Genomic DNA, 15,116 nt, shown 5'->3' on the forward strand with positions numbered 1-15,116 from the left:
TGTTAATAGTTCTGGTCTTAGAAGCTAACTAAGTAAAAAAATATTCTCTTGCCAGTAAGACGTAGGCTACATTTAAAATAATTTCTGACTGAAGGAATCCTACGTACCGCTTGTCGTATACATATGTAAAGATAATTTAAAACCCTAGGGTATACCCTTTTCAAATGTAGAGTTTATAGTTTCCCAGGGGAGGAGGGCAGGGGAGGAGTAACAGGGACCTTTCCTGCCTGTCTTCCAATCGCGATAGCTCGTTTTGGCTGTGAATTTCCCCCCTTCCCCTCCCCCTCCCGTTAATTAAATAAACGCTGGAAGCGTGTGTTTACCGCACACGACTCGGCCCTTGGGGAACACGTTTTCTACGTCGCTCCTACTCTTAAAATCCTCAACTCACCGAGGGTTGGAGAGCTGGCACCATGAGCTTCCAGTTCCTACGGGTGAGAAAAGAGGTGTCTGGGTGGAGGGCAGATGCGGCCCCGGAGGCTGGCAGAGAGGAGAGGCTGCGGGAGGACTCGCTGCGAAGGGCGAGGGGTGGCGCTGGGTGGGACGGGCGCCTGGGGGCGTGCAGGGTCGCTCCTGGGTGCTGCCCGGGCTGCCTGTCGCCCAGTACTGGTGCAGGAGGACGGGTCCGCGCAGCGTCTGGCAACAGTGGCCTGCTCCACGCCTGGCGGCGACCAAGATCTGAGTTAAAGCCGCCGGGCTTAGTTGGCCTGGAAGTGTGTGGTGACCCAGGACACGGAGCGGAGAAGGCCTCAGGGGACACGAGGCTCCCGCCTTAGTCCTCGGGCCTGCGCTCCGAGCGGTTAGGGTGCGTACGGTTGGGCTCCGGGATGTTAGTGGAGAGGTGACAGGAGTCTACCATCCCGCGGCCAAGCGTGCGAGGCCTCAGGCGGGCGGGGGTCCCCCGAGGCTGGGCAGGGTGGGGAGTCAGGCATGTCTCTAACGGGCTCCCTAGAACCGCTAGGAAGGTGGCCTTCAACCCTAGGCACCTTTGCGGCTTTCAGGTAGTTGGGCGACTAAAAATTCACTTTTGCCTGCTGTGAAATGGGACAGGTGGTTGTCAGGTTAGAGACTGTGCCCACCAAGTCTCGTTTGGCGGGCCGGGACTGACGTGGACCCAGGCCCTCCTCGAAAGCTTGGGAACCTGTGGGCCCCTCAACTCCTCGCCTCACTTTGCCTGTTTGAAAAAAGGAGTTGTTTGCGAGGAAGAGGTAAAGGCTCAAAAGGTTCTAAAGGAAGAGCACGCGGCCTGACGCGGAGCGCAAAGAAGCGAGCAGTGAACTGAGTCTGGTCGGACCGAGACCAGAGGCGTCTGGATGCGGCGGCCGCTTCGCGCCCCATTAAAGCAGTCTGTTCTTTACGATGATCATTTTTGTAATTATTTTGGAGTGGCTGTGACTTGATGTCTGTGGTGCCCCAGGGCGTGCCCTTACTGGACATAGTTCAGGGTGCCCAGGGTGCCCTTTGATGCCAGTGTCGGTCCAGTGGCTGCCAGTGCCGCGAAGGGAGCGTGGCGGGCGTGAATGCCCACTCCTCCTGGGTTTGCCGCAGGCCCCGGCCTTTCCACCCTGCTTGATCCTGACGGGTTTGCCACTTCCTGAGGTCCCTACCGGCGCTCACGTTTTACCGAGAGGCGGGACAAACGCCTGGCGCGTGGCGCGGAGTCTGCGAAAGCGCTCGGGGGCCTCCATCTTCTGCTCGGGCGCCCCTCCCTGGGGCGGGAAGAGGAGTCGCAGATCTGCCCGAATCTTGCTCTACCCGCCTGGCTGCCTTCTTCGGTCTGGGGTGGGGACAGGGGCGGCGGATGACTCAGGCCTGGGGTCCGGAGCCCTGTTTCCAAAGGCACCAGCTCGCGCCTCTTTGGAAGTGGCGCGCTGTTGGGGCGCTCCTGTTGTTGCAGAGGCCTGGTCTGTGGTTTCATAGGGGCGTGGGTCCAGGGCTTCCAGGGAGTATGTGAGTTTAGGCTCCCTAGGGGGCGGTAGAGGGGAACTCCCGACAACCTTCCAGCCTCTTTTCCAGGCGGCTGCGAGGCCTCCCGGCTCCAGAAGGGTCCGCTTCCGCGGGCGCCGGCTGTCTAGAGCGCGGCCACGCAGTCCGCGTCTTCACGTGGGCAAGGGGCGGGGACGTTGGAGGGAGGCTGTCTTGGATGCTGGAGGCTTCGTTTCCCGGCTGTCTGCTGAGCAGGAAAGTTGAAGTCAAGGAAGGGTTGAGGCTTCCTCACAAGGGCGCGCGCGTGCCTGGGTGCCGGCCCAGAAGCCGAGAGTGTGCGTATTCGGGAAGGGTCTCCCGTGCCAAGAAGACAGGATTTGTTCTAGCCGCCTTCCTTAAAGAGGGCTCGTAGGTTGCGCTCCAGTTCGAGCGCTTACCCATTGCAAAGGGGGCAGCGCCGGGGTCCAGGGAAGCTCCTTGGGAAAGAATGGCCTTTGCCAAGCGGTTCCGGATCCTCTGGGTCCTTTGGGCTCAGAGAACAGCGCTGCGCAAGCCCTCAGTGCCCATCGACTCCCTTCTCCTCCTGCGTAGACGCGCCCAGGCGGGGAGGCATCTCCGTTCCTCCGGGCGGCTTTGGCTAGTGTTGCTGCGGGAAAGGAGAGCCAGGGCCTTGGGATGGGGGATGCGCACCTTGCCCATTCCGGGCCCCAGCGTGCTGGAGGTAAAGTTGCCAGCACAGACGAGACAACTTGTTCAAGCTGCACCGCAGGCCGGGTCAGGGAATAAAACCGAAGGCTAGAAGGCCCAGAATGTCGGACCGCCCAGCGGCACCCGTCAGGGAGTTCAGGCACCCGAACGAGGCGCAGCACCCTTCCTCTGGCGAGTCTAGGACCCCATGTTCCCGAACCTGGGCTCTGGAGTGCCTGCGGGCCTAGGTCTAATTTCTGCTTCTGGCAGGTGTCCCCCTCCCCCGCCGCTAATACCAGGAGCGGTGCTTCTGCGGTAACTTATTTTACCCCCAGACGCCTGTTTTGGGACCGAAGTGTCAGGGTCCTGTGTGTCTTTTATGCACTGTTCTCCTTAGTGCAAAGCCCCGCAGACATGCTTGGCCGAAAAGCCTCAGTGGTTTCAACTTCCAGATTTTGTTCTCGCATCTGGTCGGAAAATCACTCGGATTTGGCTGCTGTCTAAGGCCGGGGGAAAGTTTCCCTTGGACGACGCCTGTTATTATTATTATTTTCTTTTAGGCCCACCTGGGTCTAAATAAATGCTGAAAGTCAAGCGAACCTGAGAAGGAACAGTGAGGCAGTGGATGCCACCATTCTGTGGATGGGAGAGTCAAGTCTACTCCAGGTGCGGGCACCGTCCTGATAGGCATTGATTATTGCAGAATTAAGTATTCAGTATCAAATAGAAATAGTCTTCTCCTCGAATCCCCTCAGAATGTTTAAATCCAGCCCAGGGAGCCAGTTGGGGCGTCCCAACAAAACGACCTCGAGAATTAGCGATGTTCCCCTTACAATGAAAGTCAATTGCTGCGTAATAACTGAGCCAAAGAATTTCGTTAGTTTAAATTTTAAAAATTAATATTGCACTTTGCTTTCAAGTTTGGGTGGCAAGTACCGAAGGGGAGAGGGAAGCAGCGTTTGTGTGGAAGGAAGTTTCGTTTTCTGCCTCAACATGTGGGACCTGGGTGTCTGCCTCTCCAGTCGAGGGCTCTCTGCACGCTCGCTCCCTACTTCTGCACCTCCTCACCCCTACCTTACTCGTAGCGCTCGGGTTTTATTCCTGCCCCGCGCTTCTTTCCCAGGGTGAGTAGAGGCTTCTGAGTGACCGGCCCGCCGGAGGTAGCTGCCGAGCCGGCCTTCCGCAGGGCAGGGCAGGGCAGGGCCGCTGGGCTGGTCCAGTGCGCGCGGGTTCCCCTCCGCCCCCCCCCCCCCCCCCCCCCCCCGCCTCAGCCAGCCGCGGGAGATGCGCTTCGGGCGACAGCGGCGAGACGCCGCTCTCCGCAACTCCTGGGCGGGTAGGACAGTCTGCTGCCTCTGCGGCCCTTGGGGCAGACTCCCCAGGAGTCCTTTCCTCTCTCCTCCCGTCCCAAGCCCAGGACCGCGCTGTGCCCACGGAGGGAACTGGGCGTCTCTGGTGGATTGGGGCTCCAGTTGCATGATCCCAGCTCAGACCTTAAGCCTCAGTGGGAAGTAGGTGGGATGGGATGTGTTTTTAGGAGATGAGGAGACCCCGGTTGTTGAGTCGCTCCCCGAATGCGCAGATTCTTAACTCCAGGTGACATCCGTCTTTTGGAGGACCGAGTGAAGGCCGTTTAGGCGAAAGAGGGGTGGGTTTCAGTATTTGGATCCCTTCCTCCAGCCCTGCCAATCTCAGGTGTGCTTACGGTGGAGGTGACAGAAGGAAGGCGCGTCGGGGGACCCAGGCCTCGCAGGTCTTCGGCTGTCAACGAGGCACCGCCCACTGACTCCGCTCTTAGTCCCTCACAGCGTGGGGCTCGGCGCGGCGCCGGGCCCGGGTGCGGGGCGGAGCTAGACTGGGACTGGCTGGGGGCCGCCCCGCCCGGCGCCTGGGCCTCCGCGCCGGCCCCCGGGGAGGAGTTATGATAATTTCTTTCTCATTAAGGCGCACCGGTCCCCCGGCTATCGCCAGGGCACACAGTTCGGGCGCGGCTTTCCCGGTCCACGGCAGCGGCCTTTACACCCGCGGCGGCAGCATCTACGCTCGCAGAGCCGCCGATGCTCGTCCAGTGACCCGTACAGGAAGGCCCGCGCGAGGCGGGGGCGTCGGCAGACGCCTGGTCACCGTGACCCCGATTTTGGATTTACCGCTTGGGGGTTGGGGGGAGCCTGGATTTAACTGGCGATTGTTTTGGGGGACGCCGGACGCCATGTTGTGGAAAATAACCGATAATGTCAAGTACGAAGAGGACTGCGAGGTGAGCTGGGGCTCCGGGGTGCAGCCCCGCCCCGCCGAGGACAGTCCGGGAGGCAGGGGCCACTGGACCGAGGTCGGGGACGAGGGCACAGGAGCCCTGGCCTCTCGGTGGGACGGGATTCACTTCTCCGGACACCCCTTAGTCCATTTCTGCAGGGTCCCTTTCCTGTATAGGGCCTTTTCCTAAATGGCTTGCCCTCGGGAACGAGGCCTGGAAAGAGAATGGCAAATCCCACCCACACAGCTTACCGGGCGCTTTCCTAAGCGGCAAACAGCCCTGCTTCCCGTTTTCTCGGAAAAGTGTCCCGTCTGCAACCCTCAGACGTGGCTTTTACGCACGAAGTCTCCGTCCCAAGGGGTCAGAGGAGGCTACCTGCCAGCGACACCTTGGCGGACACTCCTCCAAGGCCGGCTTGTCACCTGCCCCGCTACCTCTTCGGGGAAGCACGAAAACAACAGAAGTTTGGCTTTCAAGAGAAGTGGGGGCTGGGGAGTGTGTGTGTGGGGGGGTGCCCGAGGCCAGATGGGGCCGTAAGCGCTCGCGAGTGCTCCAGCCTGTCGGACAGGTTGAGCTAGAGTTTCGGAGAGTGGGAGGGAGGGAGGCGGCGAGCGGGAAGAGGAAGAAGACTCAGGCAGCGCTAGGCGAGCTGCGGCGCGCTGGGAGCGCGGAGCTCGGGCCACGGACTCGCGGGAGCTCATTGCGCCTCCGGGCCCTGGAGAGGCTGCCCCTGCCCGCAAGCCCGGGCGCTTCCGCCAGGAGGCGACAGCGCCATGTTCCTCCAGGTTCCCGGCGCCCCGTGACCCCTGGGCAGATGGGGTCCGGCATCCTTTTGAAACTAAGTGGGGCCGCCCAGGGACGAGGGAAGTGCGCGGACAAGGCTGCCCAGTTTCCAGGGTCCTTCATGCCTCCTCTGCGCCCCGATGTGCGAGAACTTGGCCGTGCAGGGCACCCCCACTTACTACTCCCCTCGGCTGAGCCCGGCCAGCATGGAGGGACGCTCTGTGCGCGCGCTCCCTCTTCACTCCCTGGGGCGGGGCAGGGTGGCGGGCCCTGCTTTGCGAGCGCCGCCGGCCCGGAGGTCTTTGTCCCGAGGGCGTGGAAGGGAGGGTCCCGGGGGCGGGAGAGGTGCGCATGTCCCGCGCCGCGCGCTCAGTCCGCGCCTGCCGCGCTGCCACCTCCAGCAGTCCCTGCGCCATGGGCGGGCTCCACGAGATCGCTCTGCACCGGGCGTCCAGCTCCTTCGCCCCAGGCTCCGGCTTTTTCGCCCCGGGCTCCGGCCCTGTCCTTTTCTGGCCCAAGACGCAGGGTTCGGACTTGGCGCCTCCGAGGGCCTCGGGCTTCGGAGCAGCGCCCAGACCTTCGCCGCCGGGCTTTGAGAACTCGTTCCCCCAGGTCTTTCACCAGACTCTCCTCCCTCCGCGCACTCTTTGCTTACAACGAAATCCTCGGGGCACATTGCCCCCGGGTACCTTCCGACCCTGGGCAAGCCCCGCGGGGTCGGGTGGGGTTGGTTCCCTGGGGCCCTCCGCGCAGCCCGGCGACGCCGGCCAGTTCGCACTAGCGGGGTTTCGCACTAGCGGGGTCTCTTTTTTTTTTTTCTCCTCCAGGATCGCCACGACGGGAGCAGCAATGGGAATCCGCGAGTCCCCCACCTCTCCTCCGCCGGGCAGCACCTCTACAGCCCCGCGCCACCCCTCTCCCACACTGGAGTCGCCGAATATCAGCCGCCACCCTACTTTCCCCCTCCCTACCAGCAGCTGGCCTACTCCCAGTCTGCCGACCCCTACTCGCATCTGGGGGAAGCGTATGCCGCTGCCATCAACCCCCTGCACCAGCCGGCGCCCACAGGCAGCCAGCAGCAGGCCTGGCCCGGCCGCCAGAGCCAGGAGGGAGCGGGGCTGCCCTCGCACCACGGGCGCCCGGCTAGCCTGCTGCCCCACCTCTCCGGGCTGGAGGCGGGTGCGGTGAGCGCCCGCAGGGATGCCTACCGCCGCTCCGACCTGCTGCTGCCCCACGCACATGCCCTGGATGCCGCGGGCCTGGCCGAGAACCTGGGACTCCACGACATGGCTCACCAGATGGACGAGGTGCAGGTGAGCGGCGCCGCGGCTCCTGTCCGGACCTGTTCGCCCTAAGGCCTTCTGCCCCCATCCTGCACCCCTCTAGGCTCCCCCAAACCTAAGGGAATTTTGTTCTCTCTCCCCCAGAATGTCGACGACCAGCACCTGCTGCTGCACGATCAGACAGTCATTCGCAAAGGTAACTAGCAAGGTGGCATCGTGTTCCTCTGGTTACACGATCTGGGCTTGTGAAGTTGACTGGCAAGGTTGGGGGTATTAACGTGGGACATTTGTGGTAGAAGGGACTGAAGGGGATTCGTGGAAGCTAGATTTTAGGGGTGAGAGAAGGGGATTTCCCTCCGACCTTCTAGGCGCTGTCTCTTAATCTCCGGATTTGTTACTGCCTAGTTTTTTTTTCTTGGAAAAATGTTACTCCTTGAGTTCCACTGGGTGTTTCACAATGTGAGAGAAAGTCTTCCAGAGCGAGTGAACACTGATTTAATTTGAAAAACAACAACAAGCAAGTCACATCACACCTTCGTTGAGTGGTTGGTTCTGTAACCAATTTTAATTGTTGAATAAGTTGCGATTTTATTTTTGATTTCAAACACGTGTATGTAAAACCTCCTTAAATCTGACCTGCAAGAAAAGTTTTTAAGCAATTTGGCCTACCAAATGAATACCTCTAAAAGGAGAGCTTGGAATGATCTGTCAGAGGGAGGGTTTTGCAGGATGGGGGAGGAGGGGATTTGGAAAACTGGATTACTTGGTGAGTGAGTGGTTTATGAAATTAAGTTACTTAACTGACAGGATTACCATTTTGGGAAATAGAGTAGGCCTAAATTGAAGGTAGCTACAGTCTGTTACTCGAACTGCCTAAATAGATTGAAGATGGAGGAAAAATTGATTTTGAAGAAAAACTCAGAAAAGACTAAAAATTTTCAGTAAACTTAGAACGTATTAGTTTGGATGATTAAATTTACTGTGATCAATTGCACTGAAAAATTTTGGCAAAGAATCTTAATGTGTCCTATGAGTTTGGTTGTTCTTGGGTGGGGAAAAAACTCACCGTTTATTTAGTATTGAAGCAGTCTTCTGAAAACAAATGTTCTAATTAAATAGTTTTCAGCAGCTGCTAGGAAAAAAAAAAGAAAGAAAGAAACCCTCCAAGCTTGGGATCTTCACTAATTAACTTCCCAAGGTGTTAACTTGTGAATTTCAGATTAGATTTGTCTCTGAAGTAGGGAACTTTTTTAAAAAGTCAGCCATGGCCAGGTGCAGTGGCTGACGCCTGTAATTTTGGGGAGGCCAAGGCAGGCAGATCACTTGAGGTCAGAAGTTTGAGACCAGCCTAGCTAAAATGATGAAACCCCATCTCTACTAAAAATACAAAAAATTAGCTGGATGTAGTGGTGGGCGCCTGCTGGAGAATCACTTGAGCCCGCAGGCTGAGGCTGCAGTGAGCAGACATCAGACCACTGCACTCCAGCCTGGGCCACAGAGTGAGACTGTGTCTAAAAAAAAGTCGGCCTGCAGTTGATCGTGGAGTGTGCAGTGATGCCTGTCTGAAGATCACTTTCCGCTTTTCTTAGTGCTTTTGAAAAGGTCTCTTTTGCTCAGAGAGAGCTCTTGTGACTGCCAGCTCTGACCTTCATTCACAGGTCCCATTTCCATGACCAAGAACCCTCTGAGCCTCCCGTGTCAGAAGGAGCTGGTGGGGGCCGTAATGAACCCCAGCGAGGTCTTCTGCTCAGTCCCTGGAAGACTGTCCCTCCTCAGCTCTACGTCTAAATACAAAGTGACAGTGGCTGAAGTACAGAGGCGACTGTCCCCACCTGAATGCTTAAATGCCTCATTACTGGGAGGTGTTCTCAGAAGGTACTTGGGAAACAATTCTGGGCATGGTGGTTGGGTAGTTGAAGGTGAGTGTATCGGAGGCCCAGGAGGTATTTTTAACGTTTATGTGACTTTATGCCTAACACTGAATTCTAATCAGGTTAGAGTTTTTAGTACATTTCTTCTCTTTTAGAGAGTGCCAAATGTGGGAGGAAGTGCTAAAACAGCGCTCACAAATTCTCATTTGGTTAGAATTTGATCCCATGTATGAAGTGATAGCATCTGTATTGAGGGGAGGTGGGGAGCACCCCCGGGTTTGTTCCCCAGGGAGTTTTTGTGGGGCTGTTGTAGTTTCACAAGTGAAAATTTATCTGCTCCCATAAAATTTGAAATATTCTGTGCTGCAAAGTTTGATGCTAGGAAAGACCGATTTTGTATCTTACGGGACTAATTAAAAGAGGACCCTGCTATCACTTTTCATTATGGTACACATGATGTAGATAGTCTTTGATGGATTTCAGCTTTGACAGCAGCACTTTAGGAGTTTAGAATTTTTAAAGTGTGTGTGTGGTTTTTTTTTTTTTTTTTTTTTTTTGAGAGTAACCAGTCAATTTTTTTTTCTTAGAGCCAAGTCAAAAAATGGAGGCCGGTCCTTGCGGGAGAAGTTGGACAAGATTGGGCTGAATCTTCCTGCTGGGAGACGGAAAGCTGCTCACGTGACTCTCCTGACATCCTTAGTAGAAGGTCAGTGGGGTTTTGTTTTTGGTTTGTGATGTTTTTAATTTGTGCCCGTGTCTTTAATACTTCTTGCAGAAAAACTAGAAAACAACTCTTAAAACTTGGTTGCAAGTACAGATGAAAGCAACTGGAATTGTCCTCTCCATTTACTGCAATGAATCACAGTTAATCTTATCGAATAAGTTAACATTTAAGTATCTGGCTGCTCAGGTAGGCCCTTCTGTATTCCCCAGAGAATCAATGTTGGAAAGAAACTGGTTTTCCTAACCTAAGAAACCACACTCTAGGGGTGTCAGCATTTCCTGTTAAATGAACCAGTTTTTTTTTGAAAGATAACAGCTGATCATTTGGTACGCCTTGAATAAAAGCTAGTTACTTACTGGTGAGCAGAAGTACTGCTTCTGGTTTTTGTAGCTGTGGGTTATTTTGTAGCTGAGGATTGTGGTCAGTGAAGAGAACCTCTTGTATACAATATGACTGGGCCCGATTCACAATTCTTTTCTTTCCTCCCATCCAAAGAAACTAATCGAACCCCTGGCCCATGCACAAGTTCTTCTCGCCAGTGCTAAGATAGTAGGACATAGCATTTCAGTTTCTTGAATGGGGGGCCCTTTTACCCCAACCTGGACAGTAGCCAAGAATGCAACACAACCTTTAAAAGAAGCTGAAGGGAAAGTAAAATAATTTTTTAAAAACAAAACAAAGCACGTTGTTACTGGTCCCAGGAAGAGTTGGACGCTGAGAGAGGCTTAGGGCTCTCACTATGGGCAGGGGAAGCCAAGGAGAAATGGGCTCCCCGTGGCAGTACCCTCTTTTGAAGACTTACTTTCTTTCCTTGCTCTGATGGCGTGACTGTGGTGCTCAAAGAGACTTGGCAGAGTCCCTGCTCTACCTTTTACGAGTGCCTTTGGAGGTCAGGGCAAGAGGAGAAAGGAGCTGCCTGCCTGAGAACAGCTGTCCTGCCTGTAGAATCGGCGGTTCTGCTGGGGTTTCTTGCGAGCCAGGCAGGGTGATTGAATAAGAAAGTGTGTTCCAGAACAATGGCTCTTGAAGGCTGCTTCAGTCAACCCAAGGGGCCCCTCCACCATCTGGGTTTTTGAAAAACTCACCAGTCCTGCACCCTGGAGCCAGGGAAGGTACCTCTTGGGTGGGAGATCACTCCCTTGGTTGTCTCCCTCAGTTCTTCCACTGACTCGGACAGGGAAAAGGGTGCTCCAAGTTGGTTTTTAGGAAACACACCCCTCCCATCCTTTTTAAAAGAAACACTCGAGAGATCTGCCGCTTCAGTAAGAAGGCGCTGTTAAAAAAAAAAAAAACAGTAAGGTGTCAGACGTCGCCGTTTTACAGAGAAGTGACTAGTTTGCTTTTGTCAAACATGTTTATAGCCCTTAAATGTTTCTACTTCCCCAAAATGATACTACTTAATGTAAAGAGAAAACATGGGTATGTTTGATTATCTGTTGAGCAGAGGACTGGTAAACATTTTTCAAGTTGACTCATATCAGTATCCATGGGGCTGTGGTTCCAGATCCCATACCAAAACCTGAAGATGTTCAAAATGTTATATTTGTTATATAACCTACGCACATCCCTCCTTATAGTTTAAATCATCTCTACATCAATTACTTATATATACCTAATACTATGTAAATGCTATGTAAATAGTTGTTACATTGTATTGCTCAGGGAATAATGGCAGAAGTCTGTGTTTAGTACAGACACAACCATTCATTATTTCCCCTCTGAATATTTTCAATCTGAAGTTGGATGAATATAGATTTGGAACCCATGGATACAGAGGGCTGACTTGACTGTGCAGTTAAAAGTGTCAAAGTCTTTTCTGCTCACATTGTGGGATCTACACCCTCTATTCCTGGGATAGAGGCACCTACTGAGAATCCCTAGAAAGTTCTACCTACCAGCTGAGTTGTCTGCCCTGTATATGATTTCATTCTTTTTTTTTTTTTTTTGAGACAGAGTCTCGCTCTGTCGCCCAGGCTGGAGTGCAGTGACCGGATCTCAGCTCACTGCAAGTTCCGCCTCCTGGGTTTACGCCATTCTCCTGCTTCAGCCTCCCGAGTAGCTGGGATTACAGGTGCCCACCACCTCGCCCGGCTGGTTTTTTTGTATTTTTTAGTAGAGACGGGGTTTCACCACATTAGCCAGGATGGTCTCGATCTCCTGACCTCGTGATCCACCCGTCTCGGCCTCCCAAAGTGCTGGGATTGCAGGCTTGAGCCACCGCGCCTGGCTGTGATTTCATTCTTGCATGCAACGTGTGACTGGTACACAGTGAATACTAGAAAGAGAGAAAATGGGGGCCTGGTGCGGTGGCTCATGTCTGTAATCCCTGGCATGAGCCATTAGGTTGAGACCCAGGAGTTCAAGACCAGCCTGGCCAATGTGGCAAAACTCTGTATCTACTAAAAATACAAAAAGTAGCTGGGTATGGTGGTGCATGCCTGTAATCCCAGCTATTCGGGGGGCTGAGGCACGAGAATTGCTTGAGTCCCGGAGGTGGAGGTTGCAGTGAGCTGAGATTGGGCCACTGCACTCTAGCCTAGGCAACAGAGCGAGACTCCATCTCAAAAAAAAAAAAAAAAAAAAAAGAGGAAAAGGGCAGTTTGGTGTCAGTGACCACAGCCACCTTAAAACCTGTTGCTGATTATTCTAGGTGAAGCTGTTCATTTGGCTAGGGACTTCGCCTACGTCTGTGAAGCCGAATTTCCTAGTAAACCAGTGGCAGAATATTTAACCAGACCTCATCTCGGAGGACGAAATGAGATGGCAGCTAGGAAGAACATGCTATTGGCGGCCCAGTAAGTTTCTGAACTTGAATTTGATGATGACTCAATGCTCCAGACCTTGAGGTTGAGAAGATTCCCCCTCCATAGTCCCGATGGCTCAACAAAGAAATATTCTTGAAATAAAATAGGGCGGAGCAAAAGAAAATGGCAAGGAAGCTTCTTTTACAAAGTCAAATACATTAACTTTTTGTCTGATTTAGAAGAGTGCATGACTCAGCCATGAGTACTTTTGAGCTGCTTAGTTATTCAGCTCAAAATAGTTGAGCTGCCCTTTCATTATTGTGTTTGCATACTTACAAAAATGTGTTGAAAACCCGATTTGTTTTGTCACAACCAGTAAAGAGAGATTGTGTGCCTTCTACCTCCTGATAGCCAGACTTTTGTCTTTCAAATGTAAAGATCAGGGTGGGTTTGTAGGAGATGTGGGCAAATTAACTGTCTCAAAAACGACTTAATGCAGCTGTGGATTTTCTCATAGAAACCAACAGTAAGTTGATTTTAAAATCATGGTAAATGAAGCAGAACTAGTCAAGCCAGGAAATGGGGTAAAAGAGCGCGCAGTGAACCAAGCTGTGTCAGGAGTGAGAGTTTCAGGGGGATGCTTCCTTCTCCGGGTTCCTCAGGGAATTTGTTTATTGGAACCAACTTGTACCAAGGTAAACTGTCCTTTAAGCTCTGGGTTGGAATCCAGGCCCCACTACTTTTACCAGTCCTGGTGACCTTGGCCAGTTAACTGGGGTTAAGTTAATCCTATTATCTTTTCTAATTGCGTGAGGATTAAACAAGATAGTGCTTTAAAACAGCTTAACTCAGAGCCTGGCGCAGAATAGGTGCTAAGCGCCGCTGTTGGCTATTAGTATTAAAATCTCCTTCCTTGGTTGGGGCGGTTCTGCTTGCCTCCCAGGCGTCATCCTCAGGGTAGTTGGTTCTATGCTCTTGACCTGTAAGGAGCTAGATGGAACTCACGGAGTCAACTGACTGTCTTCACAGGCAACTGTGTAAAGAATTCACAGAACTTCTCAGCCAAGACCGGACACCCCACGGGACAAGCAGGCTCGCCCCAGTCTTGGAGACGAACATACAGAACTGCTTGTCTCATTTCAGCCTGATTACCCACGGTTTTGGCAGCCAGGCCATCTGTGCCGCGGTGTCTGCCCTGCAGAACTACATCAAAGAAGCTCTGATTGTCATAGAGAAATCCTACATGAACCCCGGAGACCAGAGTCCAGCTGATTCTAACAAAACCCTGGAGAAAATGGAGAAGCACAGGAAATAAAATTGGGACGAAGAAAGGTTCGGAGAGTCGGGAAGGAACAGGACTGCAAAAATCCTTCTCCACCGCACAGACTGGGAACCCCTCTTGGCCTGGGGGAAGAGTTTCTTACCTACCTTACTCTTTAAGGGGTCTTCACTGGTTCTGGATCGCAGCGATCACCCGCTCCTGGATTCCTTAGTTGTTTCTCTAGCGCTGAGCTGTCTCCTAACTTTGGACCTATTATCAGAAGGTGACAAGTACTGGCTCTTTATTCGTTAGCTTTTATTATTATTTTTTTTGAACCCCATTCTTTCCTTCTCTGAAAGTGGTGCTACGAGTTTTAGAATCTTTTAAATACATTCCCTGGGCTAACAGACCCACACACTTAGCCATTGAAATGTCACATTGATGTGTTCTAGATCAACAGATGAACAATTCCTTTTTTTTTTTCAGTGTTAAGGTAATGGCTGGTTTTTGTGTCCGCTAAATATTTACCTTGAAAAAAAGAAAAGTGTGTATCTAGCTTCTTCAGAGATCAAGTCCTCCGGTAGGAGGCAAAGGTTGTATCTGCTTAGCAACTAGTTAATAGGTGGTATTTGACACACTCTAAACCCTGTGTTCAAAGGAGGCCTTCTGGTTTTAGGAAACTTGTAGAAAACGAAGCCTGCTGATGATTTTTTTCCTCCCTTTTTTTTTTTTAACTTTGAAAGTTAACTCTTCAAATGGAAGACTCTTTGAAATGACATGTTCCTTTAAGGTACTGAAGCTTTATTTGCATATTTATTTCAGATGTTTCGAGTAAACTTGAAAAGGGTAGGCATGAAGCAATTTGCTGCTGCTTGTCACCCCCAAGTCCCCGTGGAGGTTCTGTATTTTAAGAAACAGTGCGTTGAGTGTACAGATTTTATTTATGCATAATTTAATGGGGTCTGTAAATACTGGTGCACTTCTTACAACTTTTTTGAGACATGGGATCCAATTTTAATATTAACTTTTAATGGTGATGGGGTAATCTATAACACATCATAAGGTTTTATTCATATATATACAGGGTATTAAGAATTAAGAGGATGCTGGCTCTGTTCTTGGCTTGGAAGATTCTATTTAATTGAAGCTCTCTGTTCAGAAAGCAATAACTTGTCTCGTTCCTGTTGGGTTGAACCCTAAGGTGAGTGTGCAGTACAGTGTGTGTGGGTGAAATGGAGATTTGGAATTGAACTCTCTGCCTGTAAATGTTCCCCAAATAATTGTTGTGTGTATGATAAGTGTATAATAAAAGTATTCTTGTTAGAATCGGAAAGTCTGGCTATAGGTTTTTTTTTTTTTTAGTCTTTCGGGTGAATGGAATTAGGGCAGAGCTGATTTATGGCTTGACTGTGGCTTAGTTAATACCCTGAGCAGGCAAGTTTTGTGTGCTGTTGGGGAGGAACCTGAAGTTTCATTTTCTCTCTCTAGTGAGACTGTTCAGCTACCCCAGGTCTTAGACGCTCTCATCAGTGTCTCTCAACTGCAGGTGGATAGAATCATCTTCCCCACCCCGGAAGTGTTGG

At 52.2% G+C, this 15,116-nt stretch overlaps 1 protein-coding gene across 2 annotated transcripts; it reads left to right on the forward strand.

The window, feature by feature from the left end:
* The first annotated feature begins 4,557 nt into the window (after positions 1 to 4,557).
* TFAP2C (transcription factor AP-2 gamma) lies at positions 4,558 to 14,861 on the forward strand. 2 transcript variants are annotated; one of them, XM_023231957.1, is made up of 7 exons: positions 4,558 to 4,870; positions 6,478 to 6,963; positions 7,078 to 7,129; positions 8,592 to 8,808; positions 9,392 to 9,510; positions 12,179 to 12,323; positions 13,302 to 14,861. In XM_023231957.1, exons 1-7 carry the CDS (start codon positions 4,823 to 4,825, stop codon positions 13,585 to 13,587), a joined length of 1,353 nt encoding a protein of 450 aa, XP_023087725.1. In that variant the 5' UTR covers positions 4,558 to 4,822; the 3' UTR covers positions 13,588 to 14,861. The 2 variants fall into 2 exon arrangements, with proteins under 2 accessions (XP_023087725.1, XP_023087726.2); XM_023231958.2 differs by lacking the exon at positions 4,558 to 4,870 and adding an exon at positions 6,008 to 6,262.
* The last annotated feature ends 255 nt before the right edge of the window (positions 14,862 to 15,116 follow it).

This window comes from Piliocolobus tephrosceles, chromosome 20 (genome assembly GCF_002776525.5).
Source record: "Piliocolobus tephrosceles isolate RC106 chromosome 20, ASM277652v3, whole genome shotgun sequence".
Taxonomy (NCBI): Eukaryota; Metazoa; Chordata; class Mammalia; order Primates; family Cercopithecidae; genus Piliocolobus; species Piliocolobus tephrosceles.

What these genes read in the sequence shown, in the direction of transcription:
- TFAP2C (XM_023231958.2), top strand. Translation starts at nt 6,065, where the DNA reads ATGGGCGGGCTCCACGAGATCGCTCTGCACCGGGCGTCCAGCTCCTTC. An exon ending in TTGAGAACTCGTTCCCCCAG is followed by an intron (nt 6,263 to 6,477) that starts GTCTTTCACCAG and finishes TTTCTCCTCCAG; the next exon opens with GATCGCCACGACGGGAGCAG. An exon ending in ACCAGATGGACGAGGTGCAG is followed by an intron (nt 6,964 to 7,077) that starts GTGAGCGGCGCC and finishes TCTCTCCCCCAG; the next exon opens with AATGTCGACGACCAGCACCT.